The sequence below is a fragment of the Crocodylus porosus genome, unplaced genomic scaffold, assembly GCF_001723895.1.
Source record: "Crocodylus porosus isolate Cpor-Errol unplaced genomic scaffold, CroPor_comp1, whole genome shotgun sequence".
In the NCBI taxonomy this organism is placed as follows: domain Eukaryota; kingdom Metazoa; phylum Chordata; order Crocodylia; family Crocodylidae; genus Crocodylus; species Crocodylus porosus.
In genome coordinates, this window is record NW_017728906.1 from 178,659,818 (window position 1) to 178,673,515 (window position 13,698).

The 13,698-nt window shown below is 51.8% G+C and overlaps 1 protein-coding gene across 1 annotated transcript in view; it reads right to left on the reverse strand.

Moving 5' to 3' along the window:
• The window catches only part of DYNC2H1 (dynein cytoplasmic 2 heavy chain 1), a 427,915-nt gene extending 420,655 nt beyond the window's left edge, over positions 1-7,260 (reverse strand). The window contains exon 1 of the mRNA XM_019530264.1: positions 7,041-7,260. Coding sequence (XP_019385809.1) covers positions 7,041-7,229 — 189 coding nt within the window. The 5' untranslated portion in view covers positions 7,230-7,260. The remainder of the gene's footprint in view (positions 1-7,040) is intronic.
• Between the last annotated feature and the right edge of the window lie 6,438 nt (positions 7,261-13,698).

Below are 13,698 nucleotides of genomic sequence, written 5' to 3' on the forward strand. Positions count from 1 at the left end.
ACACAAGACCTGGGGGAAGTACTCACGGAGTTCCCCAAAGCAGGCAGGAGCACAACTAGAGGACAGGAGGCAGAGGAATTACATGCAGAGGAGCTGACAGAACGAATGAAGAACAAGAGGATAGAGAGCCCTAACTTAGCAGTCGAAACTGAACAGGAGTCCAACCAGGAGTTGGGGAAAGGGCAAGGATTTATGAGTGATTACAGGACGGTCTGTGAGCAAGGGCTGCCCCTCGAAGGAGAGCAGGAGACCAAGCAACTGCAGGCTCAGTTGCAGACTGTAACGGAGGAAAAGGAACGCCCAACAGAACAGATGCAGACCCTGGAGAGAGTCTGGGACAGGCTGGAAGGTCTTGAAAACCAGTTAGCAGAATACAAGGGGGCAGGTAAAACAGAATGTCAAGATAGAGAAGCACTGAAAGAATCCCTGAAGTGGTAGAGGCACAGTTGGGGAACACCCAGCCTGAGATTAGGACAGATTTTTGGGCCAGAGCAAGTCCCCAGCGACCTTGGCCCAGAGGACTCTAGGGAGGAGTTGAGATCAGGGCCGCAAGAGAGCAAGACAGGAGAAAAGAGACCTGTGGGGAAAGAACCAGGGACCCTACATAAAGAGGCTCTGTTAACATTCCTAACGGAGTGGGACCAGAGTTGGGAACAGTGGCAGAGGTGGAGTGTCACAGAAATGAACCAGCTGAGACATCAGCTGAGGGAGCTACTCCTGCCTCAAGAAAAGGGAGGAGGCGTAATACCCACCCAGGAACAGCCGAGGGCAGGAGAACCGGTAAAGGCAGGGCCAGCTGGAGAGAATGCCCCAGGGAGTGAAACATCTTGCGTAATTAGCCTAGACGCCATGCAAGCGGCCAGGGACCCAGCTCAGCAAAGGTCTAAGAGATGCCTGACGAGAAGGGAACGAGCGGAGTTCAGTAGAAGAAAGGGTACCAAGGGGCAGGAGACAAAGGATAAAAAGCCGTTACCAAAAGGGGAGCCAAAGCAGGAGAAAAGACCGGAGATTTATATAAACAACATCCCCAGGCAGATCAGATGGTGGTCACTGAGGAATATCATCGAAGAGAAGGTAGGAGGGGTAGCCTATGTAAAAATCTATAAGGGACCCCGAGGAGAGTCTACGGGGCAGGAGAAAGTAGAATTCTGGAGAAAGAGTATGCCCAGAAAGCACTAGACCAGCTATAGGAGATCTGGGGAAGGATCCAGGATCTCCAAGGGTCTATAAAGAGGCGGCAGACCCCACAACAGCTTCAGAAGGGAAGACCAGGAGATGTGGGGACAGAACAAGGACAGTCAAGAAGAGGAAGAAACCCCCAGGAGGTAGGCCAGGTCTTGACGGTCAGAGAAGGGGATTTACCAAGGTTGGCTAACATGGGGGGACTGCCTGCGGCGGGGCAAATCCCAAGAAATCCCACATGTTGCACCTTGGGTAAAAGGAGAGCAGGAGGCACCTCAAAACCTCCGCCAGGGTGAGTTGGAAAAGACCGGAGAACAAGAGCCCGGGCCTGAGAGATCAATGACTGAGGGTGACATGGATAAGACTGAAGACTCAACCCGGTGAATTCGAGTTAAAGGGGGGGAGGTGTGTTGCAGGGCACTTAAGCACCCAGTGCCTAAAATCGAAGTGACCCGTGAGAGACCCCTAGTGGTGAGAAAGGGAAGGCTCAGCTGCCAGTCACCAGGGCAGCACAGGTGTGAGTTGCCGAGACAACCAGTTTGGTCAGCTGACCGGAAGGGGGCAGGGCCTGGCCTATATAAACAAGCCAGGCTGAGGCTGGAGGTCAGTTCCCCTCTGGCAGTTGAGAAAGAGGAAGCTCTGCTGGGAGTAGGCAGAGAAGAGAAGCCTGATGGCCTGAGCAACTTCTGCGTGATGTTACTGGGTGGAGGAAACCCTGGTAGGGACATGAATGAAGGTTAGCCAGTTGGCTTGGAATTTATGTTGTAACACAGGAGTGTGGGTTTTCTGTTTTCTTGTTGTATAAGACCGGAGGACTGGCTGAGGCTGTAGGGGTTGGAGGAGGCCTCATAGGAGCTCCACAGTAGCATCGGGGTTCCTGGTGCCGGAGAGGGCGCAGGGTCTAGGGGCCAGGCACGGCTATGGCCACCTGAGCCTCAATTGTGGGAATCGCAAGGCAAGGCCCCAGTGCGGGCAAGAGCCACGAGGGAAGCTAGGGGGCGCCCGAGAGGCCGCAGGCAGATAGGGAGACAAGCCAGAGAGCGTCCATGAGGGCACGGGTAACGGAGACAAGGCAGAGAGCCTGAGAGGGCCCGGGTGACTGCAGAGCCCACGCGTAGCCCCAGAGTTTAGAGTGCACCGTGTCACCGAAGGCAGGGAATGGACTGGGACATCTCAAGGCACCGTGCCAAAGAGGGTAAAAAGGCAGCCTCCCTTTAACAATATTACCATCAAAGATGTGGCGGGTGAGATAGTGAGGGTGCATTTGAAACCGATTTGACACGGTAGGTAGGGGGCACTAGGGGAGTTCACAGCAAGGTCCCGTCCTTGCCACAGGCAGGTGGTCACCCTAGCTTCTGCTATAGCCAACTGGATTACTATAATTCTGCTCCTGGGCACTCACACCAGAACAACATATCATACATTTGACCCCAGAGCCTGCAGAGAAGTTCACACTGAGCAGACCTGACATGCAACAAACACAGCGGCACCATGCAGCATGCACTCGACATCCTTATTTGTACAGACACTTAGGCCCCTCTACTCATACAGGTAAAGGCACAATGAAATCTAATGCATGATCCACACAATCACACCTCCCACCATGCCACACTTGCATACCAGGAGGTGCAACTGTGGGACTATGCAGTAGACTACATTGCCCCTCCTGGGCTCTCCATTGCCCCTCCTACACACCCCCACAGCTAGGAAGATTGTGGCTGCCATGATCTCCCAGCCTCAGAGGTTCACAAAGTCCCTGGGGCTGCAAGTTCACAGCAGTTATTCATTTCACCCCCAAGGCTGGAAGATCATGTCAGCCACTATGTTCTATCCCCAGGGTTGGGAGATCACAGCAGCACCCTGCAGCTGCCAGGACCCAGCTGGGTCCCAGCACCAAGAGGTCCACTGCTGGGACCCAACATCTGCAGCTGCAGGACTCTGAGCAACTGTAGGGTGATGCTAGGACCCAGAATCAGCAGCTGCAGGGGCTGAGAGACCCTTTAGGTGCAGAACTCCCAACTGTGGTTGAGCGTAGCACAAGTCACAGACTCTTGCAGCAGGATGACATCACCCATGAGACCTGTTCCCTACACATGCCTACCCTTGGAAAATGCTTCATACATAGTGTGCACAGGCCCTAGTACAGTGATTTCTAAAGCGTGTGCCATGGAAGTGTGCTAAAAAACATGGACTGGATGGGGATCCAGCTGTACCAGCCCCAAGCAGTTTAATGGGGCTCAAGCCAAGATGGTCCTGTGTGGAGGGATTAGGGCTGTGGACCACTGTAAAGTGTGCTGTTAATTTTAGACCAGAAAAAAGTATGCCACAGATGTCAGAAGTTTGGGAACCACTGCCCTTGTAACTGATGTGATGTGCTAGACACAATGGTCTTCATGGACTCTCACATTAGGACACTATAACACACATCTGATTTCATGATCTGTTCAGACACCTACACTAGCACAACAGAACCTTGCACCAGGACACTTGACCCAGGATAAGGTGTCACACATTGATCTATCTACACATGCCCGTAGGACCCTGTGCCATACATCAGATCCCATGGTCATCAGCACCACTTCCAGTAAGATGATATAACATCTGCTAGACTCCATGGAGTGCATATGGGATGGGACTAGCTGGTGCTAACTTGGAAAGGATGAAAGGGTGGAATGTGTATATACATAACCTGGGTTCGTACATCTTGGTGGGGTAGAAGTGCATAGCAACTCGGGCAGCAGTGACCACAAAGTGATCAAGTTCAGGATCCTGACAAAAGGAAGAAAGGAGACCAGCACAGTATGAACCCTGGACTTCAGAAAAGCAGACTTTGACTCCCTCAGGAAACTGATGGACAGGATCTGCTGAGAGGCCAGTCTGAGGGGAAAAGGAGCCCAGGAGAGCCGGCTGTATTTTAAATAAATCTTAGTGAGAGTGCAGGAACAAACCATCCCAATGTGGAGGAAGACTGGCATGTGGCAAGTGACCAGTTGGCTTAGCAAATAACTTTTCAGTGAGCTTAAACACAAAAAGGAAGCTTACAAGAAGTGGAAACTTAGACAAACACCTCGGAAGGAGTATAAAAATATTGCTCAGGCATGAAGGAATGAAATAAGGAAGGCCAAAGTGCAATTGGAGTTACAGCCAGCAAGGGACATGAAGGGTAACAAGAAAGATTTCTACAAGTATATCAATAACAAGAGAAAGGTCAGGGAAAGTGTAGGTCCCTTACTGAATGGTGGAGGCAACTTAGTAGCAGATGATGAGAAAAAGGCTGAAGTACTCAATGATGTTTTTACCTTGCCTGTGAAGACCAAGGTCAGCTTCCAGATAGTGCACTAGGCAGCACAGTTTGGGGAGAAGGTAAGCAGCCCTCAGTGGTGAAAGAACAGGTTAGGGACGTTTTAGAAAAGTTGGGCATATACAAATCCACAGAACCAGACAGGATGCACCCAAGGGTGCTGAGGGAGTTGGCTGATGTGACTGCAGAGCTGCTAACCATGATCTTTGAAAACTCGTGGCAATTGGGGGAGGTCCTGGATGATTGATAAAAAAAGGGCAAATATAGTGCCCATCTTTAAAAAAGGGAAGAAGGAACTACAAACCAGTCAGCCTCACCTCAATCCCCAGAAAAATCAAGGAGCAGGTCCTCAAAGAATCCATTTCTAAGCACTTTGAGAAAAAGAAAGTGATCAGGAACAGTCAGCATGGATTCACCAAGGGCATGTCATGCATGACCAACCTGATTGCCTTCTATGATAAGATGACTGGCTCTGTGGATACGGGGAGAGCAGTGGACACAACATACCTTGATTTTAGTAAGGCTTTTGATACCATCTCCCACAAGCAAGTTGAGGAAGGATGGGTTGGATGTAAGGTGGACAGAAAACTGGCTGGATTGCCAGGCTCAACGGGTAGTAAGCAATGGCTCAATGTTTAGTTGGCAGCCAATCTGGTCCTGGGGCTGGTTTTGTTCAATACCTTCACTAACAATGTAGAAGAGGGGATGGATTGCACTCTCAGCAAATTCAGATGACACCAAGCTGGGGATGTAGTAGATATGCTGGAGGGTAGGGCTAGGCTTCAGAGAGACCTCCGTAAATTGGAAGAATGGGGAAAAGAAATCTTATGAGGTTCAACAAGGATAAGTGCAAAGTCCTGAACTTAGGACAGAAGAATTCCATACACTGCTACAGGTTTGGGACCAACTGACTAAGTAGCAGTTCTGCAAAAAAGGACCTGGGGTTACAGTGGACAATAAGATGAATATGAGTCAGTAGTGTGCCGTTGTTGCCAAGAAGGCTAAAGGCATACTGGGCTGCACTAGCAGAAGTGGCTACTAATAGGCTAGATATCAGGAGGCGCTACTTTTAGGCTAGATATCAGGAGGCGCTACTTCACGGTCAGGGTGGCTAGGATCTGGAACCAACTTCCAAGAGAAGTGGTGCTGGCTCCTACCCTGGGGGTCTTTAAGAGGAGATTAGATGAACACCTTGCTGGGTTTGACCCCAGTAATCTTTCCTGCCACGGCAGGGGGGTCGGACTAGATGATCTACTCAGGTCCCTTCTGACCCTAGAAACTATGAAGTGTTGCCAGTAGATCAAGGGAAGTAATTATTCCCCTCTATTCTACACTAGTGAGGCCACATCTGGAGTACTGTGTTCAAGTTTGGGCCCCCCCCCTATAGAAAGGATGTGGACAACCTGGAGACAGTCCAGCAGAGAGCAACAAAAACAGTTAGGGGGCTGGGGCACAAGCCTTTTGAGGAGAAGCTGAGGGAACTGGGCTTATTTAGTCTGCAGAAGAGAAGACTAAGAGGGGATTTAATAGCAGCCATCAAGTACCTGAAGGGGTGTTTGAAAGAGGATGGAGCTGGACTGTTCTCAGTGGTGGCAGATAACAGAACAAGGAGCAACGGTCTCAAGTTGTAGTAAAGGAGCTTTAGGTTGGATATTAGGAAAAACTCTCTCACTAGGAGGGTGGTGAAGCATTGCAATGGGTTACTGAGAAAGGTGGTGGAATCTCCATCCTTGCAGGTTTTTAAGGCTCAGCTCGACAGACCATGGCTGGGATGATCTAGCTGGCGATGCTCTTGCTTTGAGCAGGGGGGTGGACTAGATCACTGTTTGCCAACTGGTGTGCTGCAGTCAGGTGTGCTGTCCAGGTGTGCTGTGGAATCTTGGGGAGGAGGTAGCTCTCAGCAGGGTGCAGCTACAGCCAGTGCTACCATCACCGCTCTGTGCCGCCACTGCACCCCAGCGGGGCCCACACCAATAACGACCCCCCCACACACACACACCACATTTGGCCACCCACCCCCCGCATTTGGCCAGTGTGCCGTGGGACAGAAAAGGCCAGCAGGTTAGGAAATGCTGGACTACATGCCCTCCTGGGGTCCCTTCCGACTGATTTGCTATGACTCTGTACCCTGGGTTCTTACAACTTTTCTCAAAACCCTTCTGCTGCTTTCAGAGACAGGCCTAGTTATCATGCTAAGAGTATCATTGGGCTAGGCCTGCTAGGAAAACTATAAGCCTTTTTTAACAAGGGAAGCCACCGAGAATGCAATGACTGATTACTTGGGACAAAAAATGACAACACAAAGATGCCCCCTGTGGCCACGGCTTCATGAAGGAAGATCCCGGCTCAGGCATGGGGGAATCTCAGAGCCTTTTGGATATGCTATAGGGAAGTAAAACTATAAGCCTTGATGGACTGGGACACAGATGGGAAGTGCAGAAACAAAAAGGAGTGGGGAGTAGCGCAGCCAGAGCCGCAGAGCACAACAGGCAGACCCTCAGAGTCCCAGGAGCCGGCGAGGCCGAGCAGTGTCCTCCCACTCCGCCTGGGCAGGTACCTGGTTGGAGGCTGCGAGGCGGTCGCCCGCGGGCCGCAAGGCCAGGAGGAACTCGCCGCTGTCGTCCAGGAAGCGGGCGAGCGGCGGGCTGGCGCCCAGGCTGGCTGCCGTGGCGCCCGGCTCCAGCCCGAAGAAGTTGGCGGCGGTGGCGGCCAGGAAGCGGCGCCTGCGGTCGTCCGGCAGCGCCATGGCTGGCGCGGGGGCCGCGCGGCGTCCCAGGGTTGCCAGGGCCCGTTGCTATGGCGACCGAAGATGGCGCCGTGGCGTAACATCAGCGCGACGCGACTGGGGATCGGCGCGGTCCGCCCGGCCCAGCCCTCCTGGCTGGAGAGAGCCGGAGCGCTGGCGCCATGCTCGAGAACTGGCTAGTGTAGGCGCTGCCACCAGCGGGGCCCTCTGCTGCCCCCTGGAGGGTGGAGGGGGGTCAAGGTTTCGGGGCTTGCAGGGACACCCCCTGGGCGGGGCACCTGCAAGACTCTTCTCCCTTGCATTCAATCAGGACTCGTAGGAGAGATGATAACTTTTGTTAGAGCAACCTGATTTTTTGCCAAAAATATTCTCTACACTTTGCACCTCCTGGCACAGCATCTGCTGAAGTGGTCTGGCAGGGTGAATAAAAGTCAAATATTTCTTTTTTTAATGAAAAATCGGATTCTATTTAAATCTTTCTTTTTATTATTTAATCGTATTTTGTTAAAATGCTTTTTAAAAAAACCTATATAAAGATAGTTTTAATTTAAGAGATGTTAAATCTTTAAAATATCATCATGGACTAGGGATGATAACTTCTAATAATATACTTGTTGAGACAATATATTCGTGTAAGCTTTTTAGAAAAGTTTTATAAATAGGTCACAACAGGTCATGGGCTATATTAGGAGCCCAATCTTATGGGGTTCCCAGAGGCTCGTCTATAGATTAGTAAAGATTAAAGAAAACCACTCTACCCAGTGGGACTCAGCGCTCAGTCTAGAAGATCCCATTAAGCATCTCTGTGATACTTAGTTTCAGTTCTCAAACTGGATTTATGTCTCCAGAGACTCATCCTTGTTAACAGCAGTACTGTATATGGGGGTGTGAGCTGTAGGCATGTTGGTCTAAGGACATAGGCAGACAAGGTTCTTTGGGTGAATCTGAGATATTTCCATTCCATCCAGGAAGAGCACACACTAACTGCAGAGACTTCCTCAGCCTGATAAAGGGTTTTTAAACCGAAAAGCTTGCTAAAAAAAAGTCTAACTATTTAAGCTGGTCTAACAAAAGATATCAAATTCACCCAAAGGATCTTGTACTGTATATGGAGGTTTCATAGACATCAGGGGCTGGAAAGGACCTCATGAGATCATCGAGTCCAGCCCCCTTGCCAAAGGGAGGAAGTCTGCAGGGATCAAATGATCCCAGCAAGATAAACATCTAAATGCCTTTTGAATGAGTCCAGACTAGATGCTTACACCACCTTGGACACTGACTGTAAAGATGTTTTTCCTAATATCAAGTCTGAATCGGCCTTCTAGAAGTTTGTGACCATTAGGCCTAGCTATCCCTTTGGGAGCCCAGATGAGAGATAACAGACCTAATTACCCACCTATCAGCCCTGCTGTTTCTGCAAGTTTGTGTACACAGCATCAAACCCTTACCACTCTCTGAAAGTGAAAAGTTTCAAGAAATTAAATGAATAGAAGATAATGGACAACAAAAATGCAACTTTTGTAGAAAACAGTGATTAAACTGAGGCTTCCTGACTAATGATTTTAATTGATTTGATTTGATTTCAATCAAATTTATCCTAGAATCTGGGTTCAGGAAAGTTGTGCACTCTCTCTATATATGTTTCTTACTTAGTCTATAAAGGTGTGTAACTAAGGGTGCACCAATACAGTTTTTTTGGGCTGATACCAATGGCCAATTAATGACCAAGATCAGCCGATACCAATCCCATCACTAATACACAGCCCAGCAGCTTAGAGAGCAGTGTCCAGCTGATAAGTCTGTTGGGATAAAGGGGCAGGGAGAGGGAAGAGGTGTGCAGGGGGTTGCAGATCAAGGCCCCTGCAGTGAGGGAGGGAGTGCGGCTGGGGCTGGGGCTGGGACAGGGACAGGGACAGGGCAGGCGATGGAGCTGTGAGCAGCTTGTGCGGCCGGGGGAGGGAGGGGCAGCTCCCTCCGCTGCACACACCCCAGGGCAGGCATGCAAGACACATACCCCCCAGATCAGTGTGCAGGGCAAGAGGCCAGTGTCAGTACCAAGCTCTTCTCAGTGGGGGGGCGAGAGGGGGTTGGGCCAGGGCTGTGCTCAGGGTGGGCAGTGGCAGTGCTGGAAGTGGGGGCTATGGGGAGGCTACAAGAAATTTTGAGGTGGCTCTAGCCCACCCTGTAGCCCCTTCTCCCAGCACTGCCCTGAGTGCAGTCCCAACCTAACCCCACTACCAGGAAGAGCCTGGCACCACCCCTGGCCTTGAGCATGCAGCGGCAGCTCGCCTTTGTCCCATGTGCAGATCCAGAGGGCAAATGCCCCCCATGCCTTGCCTGGGATGCGCACAGCGGTGGGATCTACCCCACACCCTTGGGATGAGCTGCTGGCAGTTCCGTCCCAGGCCCTGCCCAGGCTGTGCAGCACCTGCCCCAGTTCTTACCCCACTCCCTCCCTCACCACAGGGGCCTCCCCACACCACTTCTCCACCACAGATTTACCACCTGGACTCTGCTCTCCAAGCTGCTAGGCTGCACTCTAGGCCGCATGCATGCTGTGGCTGCACACATGTATGTGGCATTTATCAATGACATTATCGGCCACATCAGCCAAAAAAGATGATTATTGATAATGTCAGTTTTCCTTTTATTGGTGCCAATATGATATGGACCAATGTACCCCCTCTATACGTAACTACCCTGCCTTCTGACTGGCTTCAGACTAACACAGCTAACTATCTCTCTTTTCCCTCAAAAACCACTTTAGTTCATTTCATTTGCCTGCAATGCATCCTGCTTGGCAGGATTCCAGGCTGATTTAAGACAGAGGGGGAGGGATCACTTGGTATTGGGACACTAAAGGCCTGGTTCTGCTGCTCCAGAGTCCCTAAGGAGTCTGCATCTTTAAGGCTGTCTCTAGAAGATTACAATTGGTTCATGGTCCCCAATTCCTACCCCCATCTCCCTGATTGCCCGCACACTAAACTTGAGACACTGGAATACCCAATCTGTTTCCTTTCATCAAGATCCCTGGCAGGATGCCACTGTGCATGCACTGAGAGCACTGCTTGAGCAGATGAAGTCACATGACCAGAGGTCCTGGGACAGAATCCATTTTTTCCACAACACTCTACGCACACTTGTCACCACACTCTGGAGCCAACAGCACTCAAGATTCCCTGGAAGCACAACTCAGAAACTCCAATTTGGAAATGTAAATCCACTGGCTTTTCCACTTCATAGTGGCCCTCAAAGTTGAGCAGAACAACAGTATATGGAATAAGATGCAACCATAAGCAGAGGGAGAAAAAAAATTGGAGGGAGGGTGAGGCTGAGTGTATGCAAGCATGTGTACCCCCCCAAAGTTCATAGGAGAAGGGGTGGCAGGAGCAGGAAGTGAGGCTGGGGCTGGGGCTGGGGCTGGGACTGGACAGGGATCAGGGCCAGCCCCAATCACAACAGGTAATGGACTATATTAGGGACCCAATCTTATAGAGTTCCCAGAGGCTCAAGCGAGTCCAGCCTTGGCTGCGCTGCCAGGTCAGAGGGGACAGACCCCCCAAGACACCCACACCTGCCCCGGGAAGGGTCCAGTGACTCCTCCAGAGCCACAGTACCAGGCCCCCAATCTTTGCACAGGGCGAGGGCAGGCTACAGCTGTGCTCTGCCTGCTCCCCACCTCTGCACCTCGCTGCAGCCTTTGAAAGTGGCACAGCACCATGTGTGTCCCACTCCTGTGCAGGCCAGGCAGCGAGGCACATGGAACACTTTCAAAGGCCGCAGTGAGGTACGGAGGCAGGAAGCAGGCAGAGCAGAGCTGCAGCCCACCGTTGGCCCCGTGCAAAGATAAGGGGACATGGCTGCCCCCGCCACGTTAGCTATCCTGTGCCATGGCTCTGGAGGAGCTGCTGGGCTCCAGCTGTCCCTCAACCCAGCCAGGGCCCCATTCACCGTGAATGGGGATCCAGCTGGGCCAGTTGTAGGGCAATCAGAACCAAGCAGTTCATCCAGGGGCATGGTACGTGGGAACCCTGCAGTGAGTGCAGTGGCAGAAGCCACCCTCCCACACCCCTGGAGAAGCCGCCGGGCTCCCATTGCCCCACAGCCCAGCCCAGCTGGGGCCCCATTCCCCATGAATGGAGGCCCAGCTGAGCTGGAGTGTGGGGTAATCCCCACAGTGCAGCAGGGAGCGGGGCAGGGGTGAATGATTTGCCCCTGCCCCTACTCTGCTCCCTCCTACACTGTGGGGGTCTCAAGCTCAGGCAGTCAAAAGAAACTTACGGGTGTGCCGTGTTGAGCCAACTGCAATTCTAGCATGCCTCTCCCCCTGCTCCAGCAGCCCATGGCTGGGCTGCCCTGGCATTGGGGGGGGGGGGGGGCTGAGCCTCGTTAGCCCCCCCCTTACACCACCTATGGATGCAACCTGCTATGCTATGGGGGCCACTCTAGCTGGTGCAGTAGTGCTACTGGTCCAGGCAGATGAGCAGTAACTGGTGGGAGCATATTGTCCTGGCCACCTAGGATGACAAACAGTGGCAGATAAACTTCTGTATGACCCAGGCAATCTTTATGGAGATTTGCATTGAGTTGACCCCCAGCCTACAGTAGTAAAATACCAGGATATTGGGGACCCTTGACCATGAAGAAGCACATTGCCATCGCTGAGTGGAAGTTCGCTACCCCTGACACTGTGGGGAACTACTTCAGCATTCAGACATCTACAGTGGGGGAAACTGCAGTTCAGGAGGTGGGCTTGGCATTAAAAAATGTACTAGGACCACAATTCATCCACCTTGCCAACCCACAGGAGGCTGTAAGGACTTTCCAAACCCCATTACCTTTTTTACACATGAATGCTGCAGGGGCGGGGTGGGAATGAGCACGGGTCATGATTCCAGGATATTCTACAACTCTGGACTCCCAGAGAATGGGGAGTTTGCCCCTGAGATTTCCAGTCCCTGAGATTCCAAGCACTGAGGTGAGGAGTGACCACCCCCACTGCTAACTGAGGACCCAGCATACCTGGTCCACCCCAGGCTCATGAAGTCTTACACCTACTTCTTTACCTACCTTCTCAGCAGCTGCTGCATAGGTGTGGAGTATGTCTGTGTGTGCCTCAGGGACCACTGGCAAACATTAGGAGTCCACCTGGACGTAACCCAGTGCTATCACCTCTACCTGCATCCTTCATAACATTTATGAAACCAAAGGAAAAATTTTCCATGAAGCCTGGGCTGAGGATGCATGGCAGCTGGCACATCAGCAGGCTGCTACAGCTCTAGAGCACCCAGGAAATCAGGAAATGCTCACATGTGCTGGTGCTAGAAGCCTTAGCTATTCCAATCCCAGAGACTTCAGACCCATGAAGGGAATCACTAGGGGTTGGTAACCTGGGGCTCAGTATATCTGCAATTTTCTGCTTCCTCTTTTCACTTCCACAGGAGTTCCACAAAGACCAATTGCTTGCAGATTACTGAGCCCTGTGTGGTGGTACCAAAACTGGGGATGACCAGTTGTGGAGTGGGTCCCAAAGCAGCTGCCACCCAGGAAACAGAAGCAGGGGTCCAGACAGGCCACCAATACATGGTGACACCTCCACCCCAAATAAGCCTGCCAAGTGGGGTTCATGGCAGGCAACTGAAATGAACTAAGTGGCTTTCCTGGGAAAGTCTTCTTCAAGCAAGCCCTTGGGTTGTCCCCACAGCACCCAGTTCCCCAGGATCAAGAAGCAGGGATTCAGATAATTCCCCAGCACCTTATAACCCCTCCACCCTCACCCCCCCAGTGAACCTGGGATCCTGCTAAGGGGGGTCTACTGCAAGCCAATTAAATAAGCAGCTTTTCCAGTAGAATCCTAAAGCTGATTTTACCCAACCTATGGGGCACCCCTGGAGTAAGGGTGCATGCTGTAGCCAGCGCAAGCAATGAATGTTTGGGCAGTTCCTTTGCCCTGCAGGGGTTAGGCTAGGGTTGAGAAGCAGTACAGAGTGGGATGCCTGGAGGACTAAACAGACACCAGTTATAGAAAGTTCACACTTCCCATAATGTCAATTCATCACAGGCCAGATTCATAAGAATTGAAGTTCTCCATCCTAAACCATCCTTGCAGGTGTGTCTGTTTGCTGGCATATTAAACCACCTCCAAGACAGTCCAAGCATCGAGCCTGTCCACACCACGGTTTTCCTCTGCGCCAGTGGGCTGCCCCAAGAGGATGCAGAGATGTTTAACGCCGACACTTCCCACAGGCCTGTGTGGCTTCACCATTGTTCCTCCTGGTACTTGGTGAACCTGACTGCCTACCTCCAGGCACTGCATGCAGCTGTCTAGGCCACTCAGAGAAGCTGCTCGCCTGCAGGCCAGGGCAGGGTGCCGCAATGTGCCTCTATCCTGGGTGGCAACAGCTAAAGCATCAGGGACTCCAGGGTCTCGAGGTGTCCCCTGGCCCCTCCCCAGGATCTCCACTGTCTA